Source organism: Capra hircus, chromosome 22, assembly GCF_001704415.2.
Source record: "Capra hircus breed San Clemente chromosome 22, ASM170441v1, whole genome shotgun sequence".
NCBI lineage: Eukaryota > Metazoa > Chordata > Mammalia > Artiodactyla > Bovidae > Capra > Capra hircus.
In genome coordinates this window covers 7,253,678-7,277,702 of record NC_030829.1, presented here as the reverse complement: position 1 = coordinate 7,277,702, position 24,025 = coordinate 7,253,678, and the positions used below count along the sequence as shown (strand labels likewise).

At 43.1% G+C, this 24,025-nt stretch overlaps 1 protein-coding gene across 2 annotated transcripts in view; it reads left to right on the top strand.

Annotated features, from left to right (window-relative positions):
• GLB1 (galactosidase beta 1) overlaps positions 1-24,025 on the top strand; it is a 101,028-nt gene that overhangs the window by 56,297 nt on the left and 20,706 nt on the right. For both annotated transcript variants that reach the window (XR_001920004.1, XM_018067164.1), the window contains exons 11-15: positions 13,660-13,734; positions 15,942-16,031; positions 18,685-18,798; positions 21,641-21,772; positions 23,647-23,901. Coding sequence is in view for 1 of the 2 variants with exons in the window: in XM_018067164.1 (XP_017922653.1) it covers positions 13,660-13,734; positions 15,942-16,031; positions 18,685-18,798; positions 21,641-21,772; positions 23,647-23,901 (666 nt within the window). In the remaining variant the exon portion in view is untranslated. The remainder of the gene's footprint in view (positions 1-13,659; positions 13,735-15,941; positions 16,032-18,684; positions 18,799-21,640; positions 21,773-23,646; positions 23,902-24,025) is intronic.

Sequence of the window (24,025 nt, the reverse complement as noted above, 5' to 3'; positions counted from 1 at the left end):
AAGCAGGAGATGGCAAGATTGAGCATCGAAATCTTAGGAATCAGTGAACTAAAATGAACGGGAAGGGGCCAGTTTAATTCAGACGACCATTTTGTCTACTACTGTGGGCAAGAATCCCTTAGAAGAAATGAAGTAGCCGTCACAGTCAACAAGAGTCCAAAATGCAGTACCTGGATGCAACCTCAAAAACGACAGAATGATCTCAGTTCATTTCCAAGGCAAACCATTCAACCTCACTGTGATCCAAGTCTAAGCCCCAACCACTGATGCCAAAGAAGCTGAAGTTGACAGGTTCTATGAAGACGTACAACACCTTCTAGAACTAACACTAAAAAAAGATGTCCTTCTCATCATAGGGGATTGGAATGCAAAAGTAGAAAGTCCAAAGATACTTGGAATAACAGGCAAGTTTGGCATTGGAGTACAAAATGAAGCAGGGCAAGGGAAAGAGAACATGCTGGTCATATATCAAATACCCTTTTGCAACAACCCAAGAGATGACTCTACACATGGACATCATCAGATGGTCAATACTGAAATCAGACTGATTATGTTATTTGTAGCCAAAGATGGAGAGGCTCAGTACAGTCAGCAAAAACAAGATGTGGAGCTGACTGTGGCTCAGATCATGAACTCCTTATTGCAAAATTTGGGCTTAAATTGAAGAAAGTAGGGGAAACTATTAGGCCACTCAGATTCGACCTAAATAAAATCTCTTATGATTATACAGTGGAGGTGACAATTAGATTCAAGGGATTAGATCTGATAGAGTGCCCAAAGAACTATGGATGGAGGTTTATAACATTGGACAGGAGGCAGTGACTAAAACCATCCCAAAGAAAAAGAATGCAAGAAGGCAAAGTGGTTGTCTGAGGAGGCTTTACAAATAGCTGAGGAAAGGAGAGAAGTGAAAATCCAAGGAGAAAGGGAAAGATATACCCAACTGAATGCAGAGTTCCAGAAACGAGCAAGGAGAGACAAGAAGGCCTTCTTAGATGAACAATGCAAAGAAACAGAGGAAAACAACAGAATGGGAGAGACTAGAGATCTCTTCAAGCAAATTAGAGATATCAAGAGAACATTTCATGTAACGATGGGTCCAATAAAGGACAAAAATGATAAGGACCTAACAAAAGCAGAAGAAATTAAGAAGAGGTGGCAAGAATACACAGAAGAACTATATAAAAAAGGTCTTAATGCCTTGGATAACCACTTATTGTGGTTACTCTCTTAGAGCCAGATATCCTGGAATATGAGGTCAGGTGAACCTTAGGAAGCATTATTACAAACAAAGCTAGTGGAAGTGATGGAATTCCAGCTGAGGTATTTCAAATTCTAGAAGATGATGCTGTTAAAGTGCTGCATTCAATGTGTCAGCAAATTTGGAAAACTCAGCAGTGGCCACAGGACTGGAAAAGGTCAATTTTCATTCCAGTCCCAAAGAAGGGCGATGCCTTAGAATGTTCAAGCTACCACACAATTGCTAGCAAGGTGATGCTCAAAGTCCTTCAAGCTCAGCTTCAGCAGCTCATGAACCAAGAACTCCCAGATGTACGAGCAAAGAGACAGAGGAACCAGAAATCAAATTGTCAATATTCATTGGATCATGGAGATTGCAAGGGAGTTCCAGAAAAACTCTACTTCTGTTTCACTGACTACACCAAAGACTTTGACGGTATGGATCACACCAAACTGTGGAAAATTCTGAAAGAGATGGGAATACCAGACCACCTTACCAGTCTCCTCAGAAACCTGTATGCAGGTGTCAAGAAGCAACAGTTAGAACCAGACATGGAGCAACTGACTGGTTCAAAGTTGGGAAAGGAGTATATCATGGCTGTATATTGTCACTCTGCTTATTTAACTTATATGCAGAGTACATCATGTGAAATGCTGGGCTGGATGAATCACAAGCTGGAATCAAGATTGCCAGGAGAAATACCAAAACCTCAGATATGCAGGTGGTATCAGTCTAATGGCAGAAAGTAAAGAGGAACTAAAGAGCCTCTTGATGAGAATGAAAGAAGAGAGTGAAAAAGCTGGCTTGAAATTCAGCATTCAAAAAACTAAGATCATGGCATCTGGTTCCATCACTTCATGGCAAATAGAAGTTGAAAAAGTGGAAGCAAGACAGATTTTATTTTCTTAAGCTACAAAATCACTGTGGACGGTGACTGCAGCCATGAAATTAAAAGACACTTGCTCCTTGGAAGGAAATGTATGACCAACATAGACAGCATATTAAAAAGCAGAGACCTCACTTTGCTGACAAAGATCTGTATAATCAAACCTATGGTTTTTCTAGTAGTCAAGCACGGATACGAGAGTTTAACCATAAAGAAAGCTGAGTGCCAAAGAATTGATGCTTTCAAATTGTGCTGGAGAAGACTCTTGAGAGTCCCTTGGACAGCAAGCAGATCAAACCAGTCAATCCTAAAAGAAGTCAACTCTGAATACTCATTGGTAGGACTGATGCTAAAGCTGAAGATCTAATACTTTGGCCACCTGATGTTAAGAGCTGACTCACTGGAGAAGACTCTAATGCTGGGAAAGATTTAAGGCAAAAGGAGAAAAAAGCAGCAGAGAATGAGATAGTTAGATAGCATCACCAACTCAATGGACATAATTTGAGCAAACTCTGGGAAATAGTGAAGGACAGAGGAGCCTGGTGTGCTGCAGTCCATGGGGTCACAAAGAGTCAGACACAACTTAGTGACTGAACAACATTACTGATTCACTTTACTGTAAACCAGAAACTAACACAACACTGTAAATCAATTGTACTCCAATGAAAAAAATTTTAATCATTGCAAGTTAAAATTTTTTTAAGATTAAAATAATTGGAAACGTCACAAAACTTAAAAACGTATTTTGATTTATTCACTGCTTGAAACACCTCTGCCATCCTTCTTTGCTTATGTTCCTTTGGCTTCATGCTGTTTTATTGTCTCTTCAAATGACGGCAGTGTTTGTGATCTTCTCTAGTGAGATTGGCTCTTGAGTGTGGTTGATAGAAATTTCTTTTTCAGTATTGACAGTTTAGAAAAACAGAAAAGCTTCACATTTTGTTACCGATAGTGTTGTATGACTATTTAGTATTGTCATGCAAATTGGGAAGGTGTCTTTCAAGTTCTTGCATGCAGGAGCGATAATATTTGGAAGAAATTACAGACAGGTGCTGGCTGCATAGCATTTCAAACCGTTTCCCTTACACAACCCACATATTTCTGGGGGTGGATGCCTTAGAGCACAGTCATGTTGCAAGTCAGCAAAATCTGTTAGCAATAGTTTACCTACTCATGGGAGTGACAGTGCAGCTTGTAAATATATTTTCCACCCAAATTAAATAAATCCCCACCTCAACTGTCCTTTGGTTGAATCAAGGCCTGTAGCCACTCTAAAGCCCCTTCACCTAAGAGCATGCTTGACAGAGGAAAACTAGTGCAGAAAAAGACGAGTGTTTTAACCTTTTGTGGTTAAATTGTGTTACTTTGCAGATTTTACAGAAACCTCTGATCACGCACTGCTAGGACCCTCCCTTGGGGAGGGCACTTCTGGGTGCAGGAGATGAGTTCAGAGGCTGCTAAAGTAACCAAGGAATGAGATGACGGCACAGGCAGCAGGGAGTGGAGAGACAGCAATTGATTTGAAAAATATTTGGGAGGTAAAATTGGTGACAAAGGGAAGTGAGAGTGTTAGTGGCTCCGTCATGTCCGACTCTTTGCAGACTCATAGACTGTAGCCTACCAGGCTCCTCTGCCCTGGGGATTCTCCAGGCAAGAATACTGGAGTGACTTGCCATTCCCTTCTCCAGGGGATCTTCCTGACCCAGGGATCAAACCTGGGTCTCCTGCACTGCAGGCAGATTCTTTACCATCTGAGCCACTAGGGAAGCCCAAAATTGGTAGGATTTAGCAACTGGCTGAATGCAGGTGTGAGGAAGAATGAGGAGTCATTGATTGGTCCATGTTACAACGTTAGCTGGATAACTGGATGGGTATTGGGGTTAGCAACTAAGACAGAGAGCTACAAGGAAAACACGGTGGGAAGTAGGGTGGGGGAGAAAAGTCAGTTATGCTCAGGATGCCTCTGGGGACAACTGGGGGAGGCCTGGCAGACAACTCACTTAAGAGTGAAAAGTTCCAGGAAGAAGTCGTTAGGACAGACTTGGATTCCGCAGTCATTGTGGAGGCGGGGGAGAGAGGCTGAGGTTGCACATGGGGAGCTGATCAAGAAGGGCAGTGGGCCAAGCAGAGGACCAGTCCAGAGGATCCCAGGTGTTTAACCAGTGGCCACAGTAAGGTGAACTCATGAAGGAGACCGAATCTTCAGAAATTTACATGATTCAGTAGCTTATGATAGATTGCAACGTAACGCGTAGTTGTCTTTCCGCTCATTCTCTGTGTTGATATTTTAGGTATAGGAAGAGAAAAAAGAACAACTTCAAAAGTGGTCTCTTTCTCAGGAGACGTCGTAGATGTTCAGCTAGCTGGTTTGTTAGATGGTGTTCAGAGTATTTGTTTGCATGGGGAAAAAGAAGTGGGATCATAAATATCCCCATATACACCTATTCCTGCCTCTTTCCTTCACCAAAGACTTATAAAGTTGAATGGGTCTCTTCTTTGGTCCATCTCAAGACTAAGCTGGGTGGAGATGGACAGTCTCTTTCACTGATGTGGACTCCTTCCCAGAGGGCTCCACCAGCCTGTGCTCAGTGGTGAAGGCTCCAGGCAGCCCTCCAGGCAGCACAGGACTCTTTTAAGGCATGACAGTGCTCTCGATATTTGCATTTTTAAAGCTATTCTCTTTGCTGTGGGTAAAACTCAACCAACTTGGTTAACACTTTGACCTCGAGGATGAACCGTAAGACTGTAGGGTAAGCGCCCTCCTACTCATTACCAATTCCTGAGAGGGGCAGTGGTGAGTTTATTTTCATATGCTTTTGAATGAGAGTTTTGTTCCAGTTCTTAATAGGGGTTCTATCAAAGATGAGTCCAGCTGACATTTTGAAGATGGGTTATTCTGTAGAAATTAATCAAGTTGTAGTTGATGACTTTGATGAGTGGAGTGAATCCTGGAATTCCTTGAGGGTGGCATTGGGGCTGGGTGGTGGCGGGGCATGGGAGAATGGCCAACGTGATTCTCAGTATTTCAGAAGCTTAATGACATTTGAACCTTGACCCAGGACCAGTCACACTGGCTGAATGTCCCCTTGGTTTATGGCTAGAATGACATTAGTTCAGTGGGTGAACCAGCTGTCTCTTAATGGTGCTAGTGGAAACATAGTGTTTATGTCAGATAATTAAGGATGACAGTGTCAATATTGCTTAATGAACGTTAGTGTTTAAAAAAATTTATTGAGGCACAGTTGATTTACAGCGTTGTGTTAATTTCTGCTGTACAACAGAGTGACTCAGTTATACATATAGATACATTCTTTTACATTCATTTCCATTATGGTTTATCGGAGGATACTGATTATAGTTCCCAGTGGTACACAGTAGGACTTGTTGTTTATCCATCCTACATGTGATAGCCTGCATCTGCTAATCCAAATAAATAGTCTTTTAAAGCATCACCTAAACTCCTGTGGCATTAGTCCATTCATTTCCTGCATACCTGGCTTTTTCAGTCTGTCTTACGAAGTGATTTCTCTGAAACACTGATCTGGTCAGGATGCCTTCCATGACTCCACCCCTATTTTCATCAAGCCTCATCTTTCAATTCTCCCTTTTATTTAAGCCATTTTTTAAAAATTAAAGTATAATTTACAATGCTGTGTTAGGTTCTGGTATACAACAAGATGATTCAGTTCTTTTCCACTCTTTTTCAGATTCCTTTCCTATATTACAGATATTGAATATAGTTCCCCGTTCTCTGCAGGTCTCCCTTTCTTGTACATGACTGTCTAGCCTGAAGATAAAGGCACAGAAAATTCCTCAAGTTCTACAGGAGGTGCTGCTTCTACTCCCTGGCCTCTGCACAGAGTGGCCCCTCGTTTATCCATCTGGAAAATGAGGACTTGCCTCATTACCTTCTCTGGGGAGTCATCTTTGAGTCATCTCTCTGCAGACTTAGTCACACTTTGCTTTCTGCCACTATGTTACACTATGGAAATCTTGAATACACAACTTCTCCTAGTGTGAATATAACTTGTTTATACACACTGTCACTCTAGACTTGAGGCTGTTATTATACTTAGTACCAAGCACAGGACCTGACACAAAGTGCTTTCTTTTCATTTTTTTTTTCTGTGCCACGTGGCTTGCCAGACCTTAGTTTCCTGACCAGGAATTGAACCTGGCCCATCAGTAAAGTGCAGAGTCCTAAACACTGGGCTCCCAGTGGATTCCCCAATTACTTTCTTAAGAAGAGTTTACTAGATCAATGAACAAAAACGTTAGAGGTCTTGGGGAGAGAATAGTTGGTCGCCGTTGTATCTGTTGGATTCTACTAGGAAAAGAGCAGCTTCCCACGTTGAGTTTGTCCCTCTAAATAAGTAGGATAAGAAGCAATATGATTCTTAATTCTCAATTCTGAAAACTATGATTAAAATACAAATTACTATGGAGACATAAAGGTTCAGAAGTTAATTTTGCTATGTTTGTCTATTTCTTTTCTGACACATTGGTTACTTGGACAGAAGATTAGAATTTTGCTATATGATAATCAGTGAAAACTCACTATAATAATTTTTTTAAGGTTGTGGCAGATGTAATAGATGGATGCTTAATATGGAGAATATAATGAGCTCATCCTACTGAGTTAAAAAATCAAGATCCAAATAGATAACTGGGTGAAAGACATAAACAAGTATAGACCTCTAGTGAAAACTTTGGCACACCTTATATTAAGAATCATATAAAATGCTTACATTTGACCTAATGACCCCTCACTTGACTGGAGGAAGAAATGGCAACCAACTCTAGTATTCTTGCTTGGAGAATCCCATGGCCAGAGGAGCCTGGCAGGCTACAGTCCATGGGGTCACAAACATTCGGACATGACTGAAGCGACTTCTCATGCACGCCCCTTATTTGGAACTTTCTTTTAAAAATTCTGAACATGGAGAATATTATAGACAAGAAGTTGTTCATTGCAATATTATTTGTAGTATCAAAAACTGGAAATAATCCAGTGCCTAATATTGAAAAGCGATGGTTATATAACTTCTGTTATATCTGTTTGAATATAATATGCAAATAAGTAAAATTGTTGTTACTATTTGGTCCATGCCAAAAGTGCTTTTGCTAAGTGGCAGGAGTAAATTATAAAATTATCTCATCTTTCTGTGTGCATAAATAGAGGGGGTATTGCTGATTATTGCTGATTATTGTTCAGCAAAAAAGGAGGCTAGATGGAGCTATAGATGGGACTTACCTGGTGGTTCAGTGGCTAAGACTCGGAGCTCCCAATGCAAGGAGCCTGGGTTCGATCCCTGGCCAGGGAGCTAGTTCCCACATGCTGCAGCTAAAGGTTCTGCAAGCCTCAACAAAGATTCTTGAGTGCCACCACTAAGACCCAGTGCCGCCAAAAAAGTAAATAAATAAAAATAGTGAAAACAAAAAAGACAGAGCCAGAGGAACAGCACTAATCTTGGAGTTGAAGTCCCAGCTCCCTCCCTTGCCCCTTTTCAAAGTCTTAAGCAAGTTCCTCGGTCTCATCTCTAAAGAGGAAATATGATCACAAGCTATGAGGGCCTATGTAAGGAGTAAATGAGATGACAGAGCTGGCACATCAAAGTTAGCTGAGTGTAGGTTGAATAAAAGTGTCTGTGCAGTTGACTTTTTCATCCAGTGTGGTAGAGAGGTTGCAGTCCTGGCCACACCTTGACTGTAGAAATTAGGTGGGTCGTGGCCCCCTACCACGCACAAGTAAATAGGGGATCTCAGACTGCTGTCAGGCCACCTCTGTGGGTCTGTGCTGACTGCTGTTATCGGCCAGAATGTTGGGGGGTAGAATGCGGTATGTCACCTGGCAAAAGAGAAAGAATGTGATCTAGACTTCAGGCAAAGCTGGGAAGAGAGACCTTGCATCTTGCTCTAAGGTCAGGAGTCACTCTGGCCTCATTTGTGTTACTGTGAGTCATAAAGTTCACTGTAACATGATCTTTTAAATTTCACAGAAACATAGACTCATAGAATATTAGAAATACCCAGCTCCAGATGGCTGCCTGTCTACGTATCTATCTCTTCCTTTCAAAATGTGACTAATGACAAAAAAAAAAAAAGATTTTTTAAATGAAGCCAACGAGAAGGGAGCTGTCCTCGCATGAGAGATTTCAGCAGATTTCTGGGAAACAAAAATAGATGGAGCAATGGTGACTGAAGAAGTAAGATAAGGAAATCTAGGTTCCCACTGAGCATGGAAGAGGGTTATAGGAACAGGGAACAGGGGGTAGATTGACCTTAAAGAACCAAGAAGAGCTGGGGTCTTGGAAATGCAAGTAAGACAAAGGATGGAAATGAAAGCTAAAAATGGAAGATCTGGATAGTCCAGTGGTTAAGATTCTGCACTCCTTATGCAGGGAGTGGGTGTTCGATCCCTAGTCAGGGAACAAAGATCCAAGGTCCCACAGGCCATGTATCATGGCCAAAAGATTTCTAAACATCAGGGGTGGCAGGGTGGGAAGGCTGATGAAACTCTACGTATTCCCTGTCAGATCCTTCACTCCTTCACTCCACTTTCCAATGAACTGTCCATCAGGGAAGCATCTTTCTACCAGCCAGAAAATTGGAAGATTTAAAAACAAAAAGTGCACAGCCCCAGAGCAAAGACCCCACATATTACGTCTGATTCCCTGTGAAATCATCCTAAAACAAAGCTCCCCACTGGACAAGCCTGGCTCCTGTACGCATAACAGGACTGGCGCATAGAAGCTGAGTGTGCAAGTGCGAGTGCATTCATCTGCATTACCATTAAATGTGAACAGACAACTAAGGAGGATGGCCAGATGCTTGTGCAAACCCAGAAAAACCGCACCCAGGAGGAGGAAGACCAAGATGAAATAAGCAGAAAAGTAACCCTAGAGGCAACAGAGAATCCACAGGACAGATCTTACACAAAACAAAGCGAACCTTCTCACATTTATATCCTTCAGAGATATTTGAGAAGATACTGCATCGATAAAATAAGAAGAGACTACTTTGATAAAGGAGACCAAGAAAAAGTTATTGGAAATTTTTAAAATATCCTAGGAATTAGGGTGAGAAGACAGATGGAAACAGGAAAGAAAAGATGAGACACATAAAAGAATAATCTGGGAGGTGCAGGTTACTTATAAGGAAGGGGAGAGATGGAGAAAAAGAAGACATCAAAGAAATAATACAGAACTTTCTCCAAAATAAAAAAAGACTATCCGGGTTGCCTAGCACTATGAATGTAAAAACCATGTGTGTCCATATGCATCTTTACAAAAATTTAGGATGTTGGGAATAAATAACCTACAAGCTTCCAGAGAGAAAAAGCTGGTCACCTTTTTCAGGAATGTGCTTGGCATGAGCCACAGCAGGTGAGAGAGGACGCTGAACAGCACCCTGGTCATTCTGAGGGAAGATGATTTTTTAGAAAAATATTTATTTATTTGGCTGCATTGGGTCTTAGCTGCAGCTTGAGAGCTCTTAGTTGAGGCATGTGGGATCTAGTTCCCTGGCCAGGGATTGAACCCGGGGCCTCTGCATTGGGGGTCTTAGCCTCTGGACCACCAGGGAAGTCCTGAAGATGATTTTCAACATAGAATTCTATACCTATCCAAATTGCTAACTAAATATGACATACTCAGACATTCAAAGATTCAGGAAGTTTCCCTCCCATGTACCAGTTCTTAGGAAGTAACTTGAGATTGCTCTAGTGAAATGAGGAAGTCATGAGATTCTAGAAACAGGAGGGAAAAGCCAGAATAATGATAGAGCCTGAGGGACTTCCCTGGTGGTCCAGCAGTTAAGACTCCACACTCCTGATGCAGGGAGCAAGAGTTTGATCCCTGGTCAGGGAATGGCGATCCCACAAGCAGTGCAGCGGGGCCATAAATAAATGAAGTAGGAAAATAATCGCGGACTCTCAGCCCTTGGAGCAGAAGACTGAGGGTCCCAGTAGGAGGATTTCTAGGAGAGAAAAGAGTGTTGGAAGAAACTTGATACCATCTTTGGAAATTTGGAACCATCTAAGCACCGTGTGAACCGAACAGCAGAGAGGAAAAAAGAAAGGCAATTAGAAACCCCAGGGAAGAGAAAAGAAAAATAACATCTGCAAGGAGAGAGAATATGCCATCCTGGTACATACCGGCCACGTAGCTGTGCAGAGAGCAGTATTTATAGAATCGTAATAATGTGAGCACAGGTGATTAATTTTAATATAAGGTCAGTGTACACTTGAAGGGAGGACTTGTGACTAATAGGATAGACCTTTAACCCTGACATTTAAAAAGCACAGCTGATGGTTTGGAGATGGGAGTGGAGAGGAGAGCTAAGGGGAAGGATGCAGACAGCCTTGTCTTTAAATGTGTGGAGACAACGGATAATGTCCTAGTCGGTAAGAACTAAGAAATAAAGGTATAGGGTATTATTTAAAGCTACAAAGATAACCAGTAGAGAAAAATGGTGACATAACCATATTGGCAAGAAAGGGCGATATTTGAAGAGTACAACTGAGCTAAATCCCATGGATTAAAGAAATAAATGATCGTGCTTTAAGTTGCTCAAACAAGAAGTAGCAGATAAATTTAGAGACTAACAGAAGCAAAAATCGAAACAGTGAAATGATTTTAAAATGGTTTCCTCTGAAGAACAGAACTAAAAGAGTATTGCAGGAAACCGCTGCTTTTTACTACGCTTTTAAAAATTGCTTTTAAAAAGGGAAGCTGAGAGCCGGCGGTGGGGTGGGGGGCGGGCGGGGAAAGAAGGAAAGAACTAAGAGCCTGATAGATCATAATACAACCTGTTAATACTTGGAGATTCCAGATGGACACCGACTTTTTTTAAGACCTGGGAATTACACCCGTATCTTCTGACATTAATATAAGTTGTGTGTGCATGTATTTAATAAGGTTTTGTTTTTATTTAAAAATAATTTCAAACTTAGAGAAATCCTTCAAGAATAAGAATAGCAGGACAAACACTTGTGTGTTCCACACCCAGATTCACCCGTGTGAGTGTTTCACTACGTTTGTGTCACCATTTGCCCCTCGCCAAGCCCGTATGCTCTCTAAACCTGTGGAGGGTTTTAGACATCAAGACTCTCGACCCCTACATACTTCAGTGTATGTTGTTTAAGAATAGGCAAGAATATCCTCTTATATAACCACAGCAAATTTAACATTGACACAAAACTTTAATCTACTCATAAGATTTAATTTGCAAACAGCATCTTTTCCTGCTATAGACTCGCCCCTCCCTTCGGAGTCGGTTTTGCCGTGTTCCTTTTTTCCCTCTCCACTCGTCACTTTCATCCTCTCTGCTTGTTTTTGCTCCTTTGTTTTACCCCATTCCTAATTCAGATCTCAGTTTTTGTTGTCGTTTTTAAAAATAATTGTTTCTCCTTTTGGCTGTGCTGGACCCTCTTTGCTGCAGGGCTTTTCTCTCGAGCAGGGCCGACTCTGCGGTTGTGGTGTGGGCTTCCCTTGCAGGGCACTTGTCCTAGGGAGCACGGTCCTCAGTAGTTGCAGCACGTGGGCTCAGTAGTTGTGCCTCCTGGGCTCTAGACACTGGCTCACTAGTTGGGGTGCATGGGCTTGTTTGCTTTGCGACACAGGGGACCCTCCCAGACCAGGGACCGAACCCATTGTCTCCTGCATTGGCAGGCAGATTCCTTACCACTGGACCACGAAGGAAGCCCCTGTTGTCATTGTTTTTAATGGCAGCATTTAAAAATTTTGTTTTTGGTGTATAGTTGATTTCTCCTGGCAATCTTGATTCCAGCTTTTGCTTCATCCAACCCTGCGTTTCTCATGATGTACTCTGCATAGAAGTTAAATAAACAGGGTGACAATATACAGCCTTGACGTACTCTTTTCCCAATTTGGAACCAGTCTGTTGTTCCATGTCTAGTTCTAACTGTTGCTTCCTGACCTGCATATAGATTTCTCAGGTCAGGTGGTCTGGTATTCCCATCTCTTTCAGAATTTTCCACAGTTTATTGTGATCCACACAGTCAAAGGCTTTGGCATAGTCAAAGCAGAAGTAGTTGTTTTTCTGGAACTCACTTGCTTTTTTGATGCTCCAACAGATGTTGGCAATTTGAGCTCTGGTTCCTCTGCCTTTTCTAAATCCAGTCTGAACATCTGCAAGTTCACAGTTCACGTACTGTTGAAGCCTGGCTTGGAGAATTTTGAGCATTACTCTGCTAGCGTGTGAGATGAGTGCAATTGTGTGGTAGTTTGAACATTCTTTGGTATTGCCTTTCTTTGAGATTGGAATGAAAACTGACCTTTTCCCATCCCTGTGGCCACTGATGAGTTTTCCAAATTCATTGGCATATTGAGTGCAGCACTTTCACAGCATCATCTTTTAGGATTTGAAATAGCTCAACTGGAATTCCATCACCACTGCTAGCTTTGTTTGTAGTGATGCTTCCTAAGGGCCCCTAGACTTCACATTCCAGGATGTGACACCACCCTTATGGCAGAAATCGAAGAAAAACTAAAGAGCCTCTTGATGAAAGTGAAAGAGGAGAGTGAAAGTGTTGGCTTAAAACTCAACATTCAGAAAACGAAGATCATGGCATCTGGTCCCATCACTTCATGGCAAATAGATGGGGAAACAATGGAAACAGTGACAGACTTTATTTTTGGGGGCTCCAAAATCACTGCAGATGGTGACTGCAACCATGAAATTAAAAGACGCTTGCTCCTTGGAAGAAAAGTTATGACCAACGTAGACAGCATATTAAAAGGCAGAAATATTACTTTGCCAATAAAGGTATATCTAGTCAAAGCTATGGTTTTTCCAGTAGTCATGGATGGATGTGAGAATTGGACCATAAAGAAAGCTGAGCACCAAGGAATTGATGCTTTTGAACTGTGGTGTTGGAGAAGACTTGAGAGTCCCTTGGACTGCAAGGAGATCCAACCAGTCCATTCTAAAGGAAATTAGTCCAGAATATTCATTGGAAGGACTGATGCTGAAGCTGAAACTCCAATACTTTGGCCACCTGATGCAAAAAACTGACTCATTGGAAAAAACCCTGATGCTGGGAAAGATTGAAAGCAGGAGGAGAAGGGGACGACAGAGGATGAGATGGTTGGATGGCATCACCAACTCAATGGACACGAGTTTGAGTAAGCTCCAGGAGTTGGTGATGGACAGGGAGGCCTGGCGTGCTGCAGTCCATGGGGTCGCAAAGAGCTCGAGAGTTGGACACGACTGGGCTGAACTGAACTGATAGCTGATTTACAATGTTGTGGTAGTCTACTTGTTTCCACTTTCTGTTTTCAGGTGCTTTGTTCTCTAATTATTTGAATGATTCCTGGAGCTTAAAGCACAGACATACACAGACGTGTGCTTAGAATTCTGTTTTGGAGGGAGTTTTTGTTTCCTTTGCCTTTCCAAAAATCATTGGCACTATTTGAATCTTTGATCATTCTTTTGAAACGTGAATTGTAGAGATGTGTTTCTAAGAGTTTAACAGCCGTTTTTCTTTTCTTTTTTCCACTGTGGTTTATAGTTTGCAAAAGTACCGGAAGGTCCTATCCCCCCATCCACACCAAAGTTTGCATATGGAAAAGTTGCTCTGAAAAAGGTAAGAAAAAAACTGACAGAAACATTAAGAGTGAGGAAGTGGAATTCAGTAGTCATGAGTCAAAGTGTTACGCCTGGCAATCGCTTCCTTATATTTTTGTGAACTTGTTTTCTGTGAGACTGATGGGGTGGGTGATGTTTCTGGGAAAACGGGGACACAGGCCACGAGATGCTGCGTGATGCTGACAGGGTGAGCATGTCAGGAGTGAGTGGGCATTCTTAGATCATTTTGTTTCCATTATCAGTGTCAAAACCAGCGTTAGGAGCCCTTGTGGGAATAACATGTAACCTTACTGTTATGGCTAGTGACATTCGTTTCTATAATTCTCCTTTTCTAAAAGCAGTTCTCAAAAGCCACGAACATTAACTCTAAATTATACACTGCCCTCCATCTCAAAATCATGTCTTCAGGAAAAAAAGAAAAATCTTGCCTTCATAGCTTGTGGCTTGTATGGTAATTGGGACATCGAGTGGGAAAGCCAGAAACGAACCATAAATATTAGTGAAGAGCTTTTTCTTCTAGGGAAAGAGAAAAAGAGGAGAGGCTAAGTTTGATAGGAGTGACGTAAGCCCAAGGCAATTTGTTTTGACCATCTTCAGGTTTTCCCCTCTGATAATCCCTAACTCCTACCTGGGTTAACTAACAAGAAAAAAAAGTTACACATTTCTTAAGAATCTTGATATGCTAAAATAGCATCATAAGTTTTTATCTTTAAGCAAAATGCCAAACATGATTGTATAATATTTCCATTTGTGAAGCCCTTTGATGTTTGAGCTCTTGTAACATTTTCCACCTAGTGTCAGATATGTGTGTTACATTCTACAAAGAATGTGGTTTCTCTGCCTGATAGGAATCTTGCTTTAGATTAATCAGACTTTAATCACATTTGTAAAGGGAGTACCTTCTACTTTTTCATTGCTACTGCTACTTAAGGAAAAGTTTGGTTTGCGTCTTTTTAAAAAAGCTGTGAAAAGTTTATTTTTATGCAACAGAAAATAACTGCAAATGTTTTAAACAATATTGCTAACCTTAGTACCAAAGCACATTCTGTTTACCAGGAAGGAGAACTGTGAGACCAGAAACTAAATAGAAGACAGCAAATTGACATAAAACTGTGTAAAGTTTGGGAGTTCCTTGGTGGTCCAGTGTCGAAGACTCTATGCTTCCAACACGGGGGGCCCAAGGTTTGATCTCTGGTCAGGGAGCTAGATCTCACATGCTGCAACTAAGACCCAGTGCAGCCAAATAAATGAATAATTAATTTTTTAAAATACTGAATGAAGTTTATGTAGATCATAGTTATACAGGATAAAAGCTTTGACCATGAGCTCCTTTAGTTGTCCAAGTAGGAAAGCACTCACTTAGCTGAATTGATGGGATTGTACCTAACAGATGTTTTTTTTTCTTCCATGCTACCTATCAGTGAGGTAGCTCTAAAAAGCGTTTATAAAATTCCTAACCAGTTTCATGCTGGGAAAAGCCCTGGGTTTGAAGCCAAAGCTAACTGCATATCCCGTCTGGGCCATGACTCAAGTGAAATCCTGAGTCCCCAGTTCCTTCTTCTTCCCTAACAAGGGACAGTATTGCCGGCCTTGCCGGCTTTTGTGAAGACTCAGTGAGGTGTGTGGGTAAAGGGAGGTCTCTCCTAGAGTTTGGTGAGGCACCCAGGGTTGTTTTGTGCATCAGAGTAAACATCTTGGGCTACAAGAAAACATAGTCATTTAGGCTGAATATAAAAAGTTTTAATTGGGTGTCTGTTACGTGCTGGACATTGGAGGTGAGCACAGTACGGACCTTGGTCTTAAGAAGCTGGCTGCCCACAAGGAGTGCAGTGGGGTCAACAAGTGCAAGGCGATCCCTTAAGTGCAAGGGAACGTGCTGCTGACACGCTCAGAGGAGAGCACAGCTGGGGCTGCTTCACTCGGAGGTGGTGGGGAGGTTTCACAGGACCTTTTCTATACAGGAGGTTGTGATTGTGAATAGGTATGTTTAAAACTCTTTACAATATCATCTGTTATTTTTCATCCAGAGTTAGGGACTGGATAGAATTGATTGAAGGTGACTGTGGGACAGCCCTGAGTGGAATTCAAACCATTTCATTTTATTTAGGGGTTTGGGCAAATCTGCTGTCTCTGGTGATGACGTTATTTCTACTGTGATTGAGTGAGGGGTGACAGTGAGTGAATGCTGCTTTTGTTTCTTTCCAGTTAAAGACAATGGAGGATGCTCTCAACATCCTGTGTCCCTCTGGACCCATAAAAAGCGTTTATCCCTTGACGTTTATTGATGTGAAACAGGTAGGGCTTCAGAGGTAATGCTTTACCTTTTTTCTGCCCTCAAAAAACTGTGCTTTCTACCTACCTGTTCTGAACACAGGGACCAAAATGGTAAGCAGATAAATCAGACCCCATGTAAAATCACCTCGGATCTCCAGGCTCTAGCTCTGTGGCTCATCTTTCCTGTTCTCCTCACCCCCATTTCTTATCACATAGGTAATAACCTGCTTTAGCATAATTCTGTGCAGGTTATACATTGAGTATATGTCTGATATAATTAATCTTATTAGGTTTCAGAGTAAAACCACTGTTTTATTACTCAAAAAAAGACAGTTATTTGTTCTTAGTTCCAAGACATAGGGACTGTGTTCTTACTAGATTAGGTTATTAGAGATTCTTTCTCCTGCCTTTGCAGAGAAAAAGAAAAAGAACAGAGTACACGGGGCGGGGTGTGTGTGTGTGTTTAACCTCCAGGCACAGCTCCATCTTTATTGTAAAATTTCCCCAACTTTTTATGTTAGAAAACTTCCAAGAATAGTACAACACCCATAGAGCTTTAACCTAGATCCAGCAAGTGTTAACAGCTGCTTCATTTGCGTTCTCTTTGTGTGTATGGTTCAGAGTCAGCTGCTTTTTGCTTTTTTTAAGCATTTGAGGTAGTTGTCAACATCAAGACACTTCCACTCTTAAATATTAGAGCATATATTTTTAAGAAGGACATTATCCTACATGATCACAGATAATGATCACCCTTAAGGAATCTAGCATGGATACAGTCCTATTATCTAATATACATTCTACGATCAGGTATCCCAGTTTATTCCAGTAATGTCCTTTATAGCTTATCGCTTTTCAGTCCAGTTGCCAGTCCACGCTCACACATTGCATTTAGTCTGCTTTCATCTGAAACAGTTCCTGAGTCTGTTCTTCCTCTCTCTCTCGTGACATGGTCATGTCTGAAGAGTTCAGCCAGTTTCTGAGTTTTGTAGACCACGCCTCACCGTTAGATTCAGTGAGACATCTTTGGCGCACACACGACGGCAGCGGTGTGTTCGTCTCAGGGTACCGTAGTAGGATCACTCGGTGTTGGTTCAGTGTTCTGTTTGATCACTTAGTTAAGATCTCAGCTCTGGTTTTTGAAATGGAAAATTATCTAGGGGCTCCTTTCTGACTTTCTGAGGAGCTCACCTTCTGGAGGATGATATAATAACAGCACATTTGATCTTGCTTTAGCTTATTTTGCTTCCAGTTACTATTGTTATGTTTGTGATTTCACCCCAGCATTACTGCTTTGTGATAAATAAAAATGATTAATTAAGCTCCCCCTCACTTTTTTATTAGCGTTGGGTAGTGTTCTTTCTCTGGTTCTAACACACACTGGTTGTACACCCATGTCTCCATCTACACATCAGATAAGACACAGCTCAGAGCAGTGGGAACCTGGGAAGTGGATCCCAGGTTAGTCTCCTTGCTTTTTCTCAGCCCCTTTCTGCTCTCTCACCTTTAGGCCAAGGCAGTGGTCTCAGATCACGTGTGGCTCCTGGGCCCTGACTGCTTCAGATCTGGGACAGGCCATAGAAGATTTACTTCCAGCAAACCTCTCCTCTCGGCGAGCACAGCTGCAGGGAGTGGGGTGCAGCTTTGGTACCCCTGCAGCTGCCTCCCCATCAGCCCCGACCCTGGAGTTATCTACTTTGCCATTGCAGGGAGCATCTCACCTTCTGGTCTCCTCCTGGAAACCCCTAGTCTCTGAGCTAGGACTCACCACTCTGCTCCATTCAAAAGAAAAAAAGAAACAAGAGATGGAGATTTGGGGGTCTGGAAGGGAGGCATCCTTGTGCTTGAAGGTTTGGGTGATGACAGTGGCGTTTCTTGAGTTCAGCACTTTCCTGCAACACAGGAACATGGGCTAGCATTTTCCTTCCGCTCTCGCATATCACCCCTCCCCTTTGCTGGGCTGCACTTTCTTGCATTCAGGGCTGAGGAGTGGGAAACTGTTTTTCCTGATGAGTTTCCATTTGGATTCTCCTGTATGACTTGATTTGTCCAGCTCTCCCAGCTAATGACCACTCAGGAAGCCATTCACCCAGGCTGGTGTTTGGGGGCTTCCTTTCCGACCAGGGGTCCCAGCATCTCAAAGTACTTTCTGAGGCACACTCAGAGGCACATCTCGCCCCCACCTCCGTCTTTCGCCACCTGTTTCCCCCTCGCCTCCACTTGAAACAGTTTCTGATTGACTCTTGTTTTGTATGTTAGCCCAAGAAGCTGGAGAATGTTCTACAGAGCATTCTGTTGCTGTTTACCTTTTGTTTTTGTTTTCCTTGGTTTTGGTTTTTGAGATAATAGCAGTCCTTTTGATCTGTGACGGGATTTCCCCCCAAGTGATTCTGGGCACATCACCTAACACGTTCCAAGGTCTGGTTCCCTCTCGTGGGAGGGGAGGGGATGTTTGACAGAGGCCTCCAGGCTTCCTTGCAGTTTGCTGCTGTGATGGTTATTCTGTGATCTGAAAACTGAAGCCAGTTCCCTTCTTTCAGACAGAATATTTGCCGAGGCTGGGGAAGCATTTCATTCCTATAGTTTAGAAACGTTGCTTTCACGCGGATGGAGGGTGACCCCGTTCTCCTACGGTGAACTGCAAGAGTGATCTTTTCTTGCATCCTTCTCTAACCAGTACTTTGGATTTGTGCTGTACCGAACAACGCTCCCTGAAAACTGCAGCGACCCTACACCCCTCTCTTCGCCATCCAGTGGTGTCCATGACCGGGCCTACGTCTCTGTGAACGGGGTAAGAATTCTCTCTGAACTTGTGTGTCTGCCCCCACGGTGGGGGAGAGTTGTGGGTTGCACTTGGTAATGATCTCAGAGAGACAGCAGTAAGCAGTCCTGAGGAGAGATCTTATTCCTTGCCCAGGAACTGGACCTGGGTAACCTGGATGAAAAGCAGAAATCTTAGCCGCTGGGCCACCAGGGGCTACAGGCAAAGTTCTCCTGGCTCTTTCCCCTGTGTCAACACAAGAATGTTTCAAGGAGGCAAAAACTGTAAAAACAGGTAGCAAGTTTATCCTTAGAGACACAGCATAGTGAGGGGGAACAGCGCACAGAGAAACAGCATGTTTATCCGCGTTCCCTGGCCGCCTAGTGGTTAGGAGTCAGCATTTCACTGCCAAGGCCTGGGTTTGATCCCTGATCCAGGAACTGTCTTGCATGCCACACAGCAGGACCAAAATACAAAAAAATAAATAAATAAAAATAAAAGACTGAAGCAAGGCAGAAATACACACCTGGAGAGGACAGCAGGTGTCCTGAATGAGGAGTGTAGTAAAGAGGTGATTTAAATCCCTTATATAAGACAGTCCTTCTGGGTCTTTGTGTACCTTTGGCCAATTATCGTTTCTTTTTTCACACTTGACCTGTCCTCGGGCCTTCCCTAACCTGTGTGCGTAACTTTTTGCTAAAACGGATCCCACTGCAGAGGCCTCTGGGTGCATGTCCTCACTTGTCATGGGGTGGCTCTTTGTGACCCCCAAGGAGCCTGCCTGCACGTATACTGACAGGGAAGTTTCCCTTGACCTCAGGAGTGGTCATCTTATCGCTTCTCTTCAGCAGAGGTCAGCTTCTGCCACTAGCTTTGTCCTTGGAGTGTCTTCAGTTTGACCCCACTTGACAAACGCCAGATGTCCAACCCATGGGCCCATCTGTCTCCTGCCTCAGTAACATGACAGTCAGGGAGACTGTTGCCTTCCCATCCCCAGGCTCCACCCTCCTCGTGACACTCCTGAGCTGTCCCTTGCTGGCTGATGCACCCTCACCTGCACTCCATCTGCCCGAGGTATATACCCCCTCGTCCATCCGAACTTCCTGGTCACTCCCCTAGTCCAGGGCCATCCCCTCTGACTGACACTGTCTCATTCACATCTTCTTTACTCCTGGATGGCAGGGTCTGTTTTGTACACACTAGATGAGTCATTTTAACTTAGGGTCTTCATCCTACATGAGAAGTTATATTCTGAAGGGCTGTTCGTGATAATCAAAGCTAGGAGATACAAAGACTTTGGCTTCATAACGTTATAGGATTTCCATTCCTCTCACTGAAACAATCATGTGAAATAAACACATGAAAGATTGTTCCTAACCAAGAAAATTTGTTGAGAAAAAAATTTTTTTTCTCTTAAAAAAAAAAAGAATGAAGTGCTTTTAATATATGAAATAGGCAAACAACAAGGTCCTATTCTGTAGCACAGGGAACTATATTCAGTATCTTACAATAACCTGTAATGGAGAAGAATACGTAAAATGAAATCACTTTGCTGGACACCGGAAGCTGACACAACATTGTACATCAACTATGCTTCAGAAACAACACGAAAGGAAAGAGATTAAGGGTCAGAGAAGGGAAGTGATTCACCCACGGTTACTCAACTATCAGAACTAGTTCCCTGCGTCTTCCATTTCTCCACAGCAATCTCCCATGTCTCCCAAACTACTTATTCTTTTTTTTCTTTTTTCAGATTTTAAACTTTTTCTTTTGTCTTGGGGTATAGCCAATTAACAATGTTGTGGTAGTTTCAAGTGAGAGACAATTTTAAAGGAAAATATTTCCATCCCATTGTCATGAGTGGTTTTGAGTGGCAGCTAATGTCTAAAACACTATGAGTATGTATGGCAGCGGTTTCTAAAATTCCAATTTGAGGGTTGTTTTCGTGATATACTTTTTTTTTTTTTAAAGAATCTTGCATTTTAAAAAGTTAGGAATATGTTGCTGCTAAAATACCTGTTATTTCCCCTCATTCTGTTACTTCATCTTTGTGGTTAATGCATCATATCAGGTATTTTGAAGTAAAACTACTCCACCTAACCCTCTGATTTTATCTCGTTTGTCTTCTTGTGTCCCATCTCCATGCAGTTTAAAACCTATTTTTTATTACTGCCTTTTTTTGCTGTGAGCACATGAAGAGATTCCTGTATTAGAAATCTTCCCCTGGAATTTCTGCCTCCGTCCCCTCTCTATTAAAAATAGATGCACAGCCTACTCAATACTCTGTAATAACCTATATGGAAAAGGAATCTGAAAAAGAATTCATATATTGATAGGTATACATATAACTGCACCACTTAGCTGTACACCTGTAATGAACACATTGTAAATCAACTATACCCCAATATAAAATAAAAATTAAATTTAAAAAATAAGGGACTTCCCTGGAAGTTCAGTGACTCTGTGATTCCACTGCAAGGAGTGCAGGTTTGATCCCTGGCTGAGGAACTAAGATCTCGTGTGCTTTGTGGCATTGCCAAAAATTAAAAATAAATGAATAACATTTAAAATAATAATAAATACAAAATAAAAAAATTAAAATAGACATACAGGAAAATAACCCAGAGCTAAGGAAATCAGCCTCAGCCCTTCCCTGCTGGGAGCTGAGTCTGGCAACCCTCCTATGAAGAAAGCAGTGGTTGCCGGAGCCTGGGCATCTGGCTGAGGACTTGGGCAAAGGAGCCATCAGAGCATTTCTGTCCGAAGTCTGGTGACACTTCAAGGTAGGAATATGAGTGTGGAATTGACTGAGCAGACTGCCTCTGCTGACCCTCCCACCCTAGTTAATTCTCATTTGGTATTGAACCCACAGGTTGCCCAGGGAGTCCTTGAACGAGAATCTGTGATCACCCTGAACATAACAGGGGAAGCTGGAGCGACCTTGGACCTCCTGGTGGAGAATATGGGACGTGTGAACTATGGCTCATATATCAAGGATTTCAAGGTAGGCCCACCCTCCCTGTTGGGAGTGAGACTCAAAGGTTGACAGAACTGTGCCCAAGTCATTGGGGAAGTTTCCGTAAATCCACTTAAAGACTGTCCTGCATACACTCTTTCCTTCCAGCCCTGTTCACGTAGAAGTGATTTTCTGCTCTGGTCGTGCTGGGCCTTTGCTGCTGCGCACAGGCTTTCTCTAGTTGGGACAACTCTAGTTGCAGTGCATGGGCTTCTCATTGCGGTGGCTTTTTTTGCTGGTGCAGTACAGGCTCTAGGGCTTAGGAGCTTCAGTAGGTGCAGCTTCTGGGCTTGAGAGTCCAGGGACTTCAGAAGTTGTGACTCATGGGCTTAGTTGCTCCGAGGCATGTGGAATCTTCCCGGACCAGGGGCTGAACCCGTGTCCCTGGCACTCGCAGGCAGATTCTTATCCACTGCACCACCAGGCAAGTCCACATAGAAGTAATTTTTAAAAGCACACCCCCTTTGCCAAATTTGATGAGTAAACTTACCTGATTTGTTTTGCAGCCTAGAAGTTGGGTTATTTTGAAGATCTGTTTTCCTCTGTAGATGATGAGAAAGTTGAGCTTTGCAAACAGAACCCTTGCATTTGAGTTCAGCCATCCTTTAGCAAGAAACAGAAGGAGGAAGCCACTGCACCATGCTTTTCCTTTGCTTAAAAAACCCACCGAGCCTGCAAAAGGCACTCCCATGCCAACAGAGCCAACTTAGCATTTGTTCTGCTGTTTTCTGGGTGTGGACAAACTCTTGAATTTTAGAAAGCCTGTCCCTCCGTGCACTGTTCTCACCTCTCTTGGTTAGTCTGTGCCTAGGCGTCTAGTCCAAGTATGTTTTTCTGATGTACATTTTGAGAGCATTGTTCAGTAAATGTTTGTTATGCTCATCCTCTGTGTATGTGCTCCATACGGTGCTTTTGGGGGAAGGCAAGGATGTTGAGATACAGGCTGCCCCTTGGGTAGCTCACCATGTGCTAGAGGAAGGAAGCCTGCACCTCCAGAATGATGGCAACACCCATGACAGGACAGGTGTCTGGGGCTATCTCCTGACCCTCCTGGTGGCATCTCAAAAGCAAAGCAGTGACACTCTTAGAGAACAGTCATGCAGGGGCCACTTTTGTCTCCAGTATAAAAGAAATGTTCCTGTTACCGTCCTTGTGGTCAGACTAATTAATGGTCGTCCTGCTTGGCTATCATAGGCCACACTGACCCACAGAGTGACGGGGACTCTTGTGAGATGACTGAATCCCCAGGACCCAGCAAAGAGCCTGGCACACAGCTGCATGGTTAACGCTTATTAAATTATTGATTGGGCCATTGAGACATGGTATTGAGAGGTGTCGTACAACAAATATGGGATCCCACTGGGATGGAAAAGTTGCCCTCCTGAAAGGCTGGGAAGAGGAAGCCAGATGAGCCACGAGCAAAGGCTTCCATGCAGTGTCTGGTGCCATGGACACCGCAAGCCCTTGCCTCCACTGGACAAATAGAGCAACTTCAGAATATGCGTCTCAGGCTCCCCATCATTGTCACAGACCCTTCTGTCCTTTTAACAGTGGGCAAAGTGTTCCTTTGCATTCTCCCCCCACCCCCATTCACTCCCCCATCCTCGAAACCATCATTTCCTCTGTTCTGGCCACATCTCTGAACCAGTCACTGAAGACTGGGAATCTGAGGTCGAAAGCTCTGGCCTCGAGCCAGATCTGCGTCACTCTGATGGACACACAGTTTGAGCTTCATGTGCTGTTGGCGTTTCATATCCCAGTTTGCTTTTCCCAGGAATTCACGGCTGGAACACAGAGTCACATGAAGCCTCTCTCCACCCCCGTCTTTACCCCCAGCTCATCACTCTGTTTCTCTTTTACAGGGTCTTGTTTCTAACCTGACCCTTGATTCCAAAATCCTCACCAACTGGGAGATCTTCCCGCTGGATATGGAGAATGCAGTACGCAGTCACCTGGGGACCGGGGGTGGCGGTGACAGGCGCTACCACAATAAAGCCCGTGCACACAGCCCCCCTACCTACGCACTCCCAACCTTTTATGTGGGTAACTTCACTATTCCCAGCGGGATCTCAGACTTGCCTCAGGACACCTTCCTCCAGTTTCCTGGATGGACCAAGGTATGTGTCTTCATGGAAAGTATTTGCGTTTAGGCCTCAGATGTCTTCTTCTCTGTGTCTGATACGGCACTAAAAAGACTGCTAATGGTGTGCTGCGTGAGACTCAGGGGAGTGGAGGGTTTTC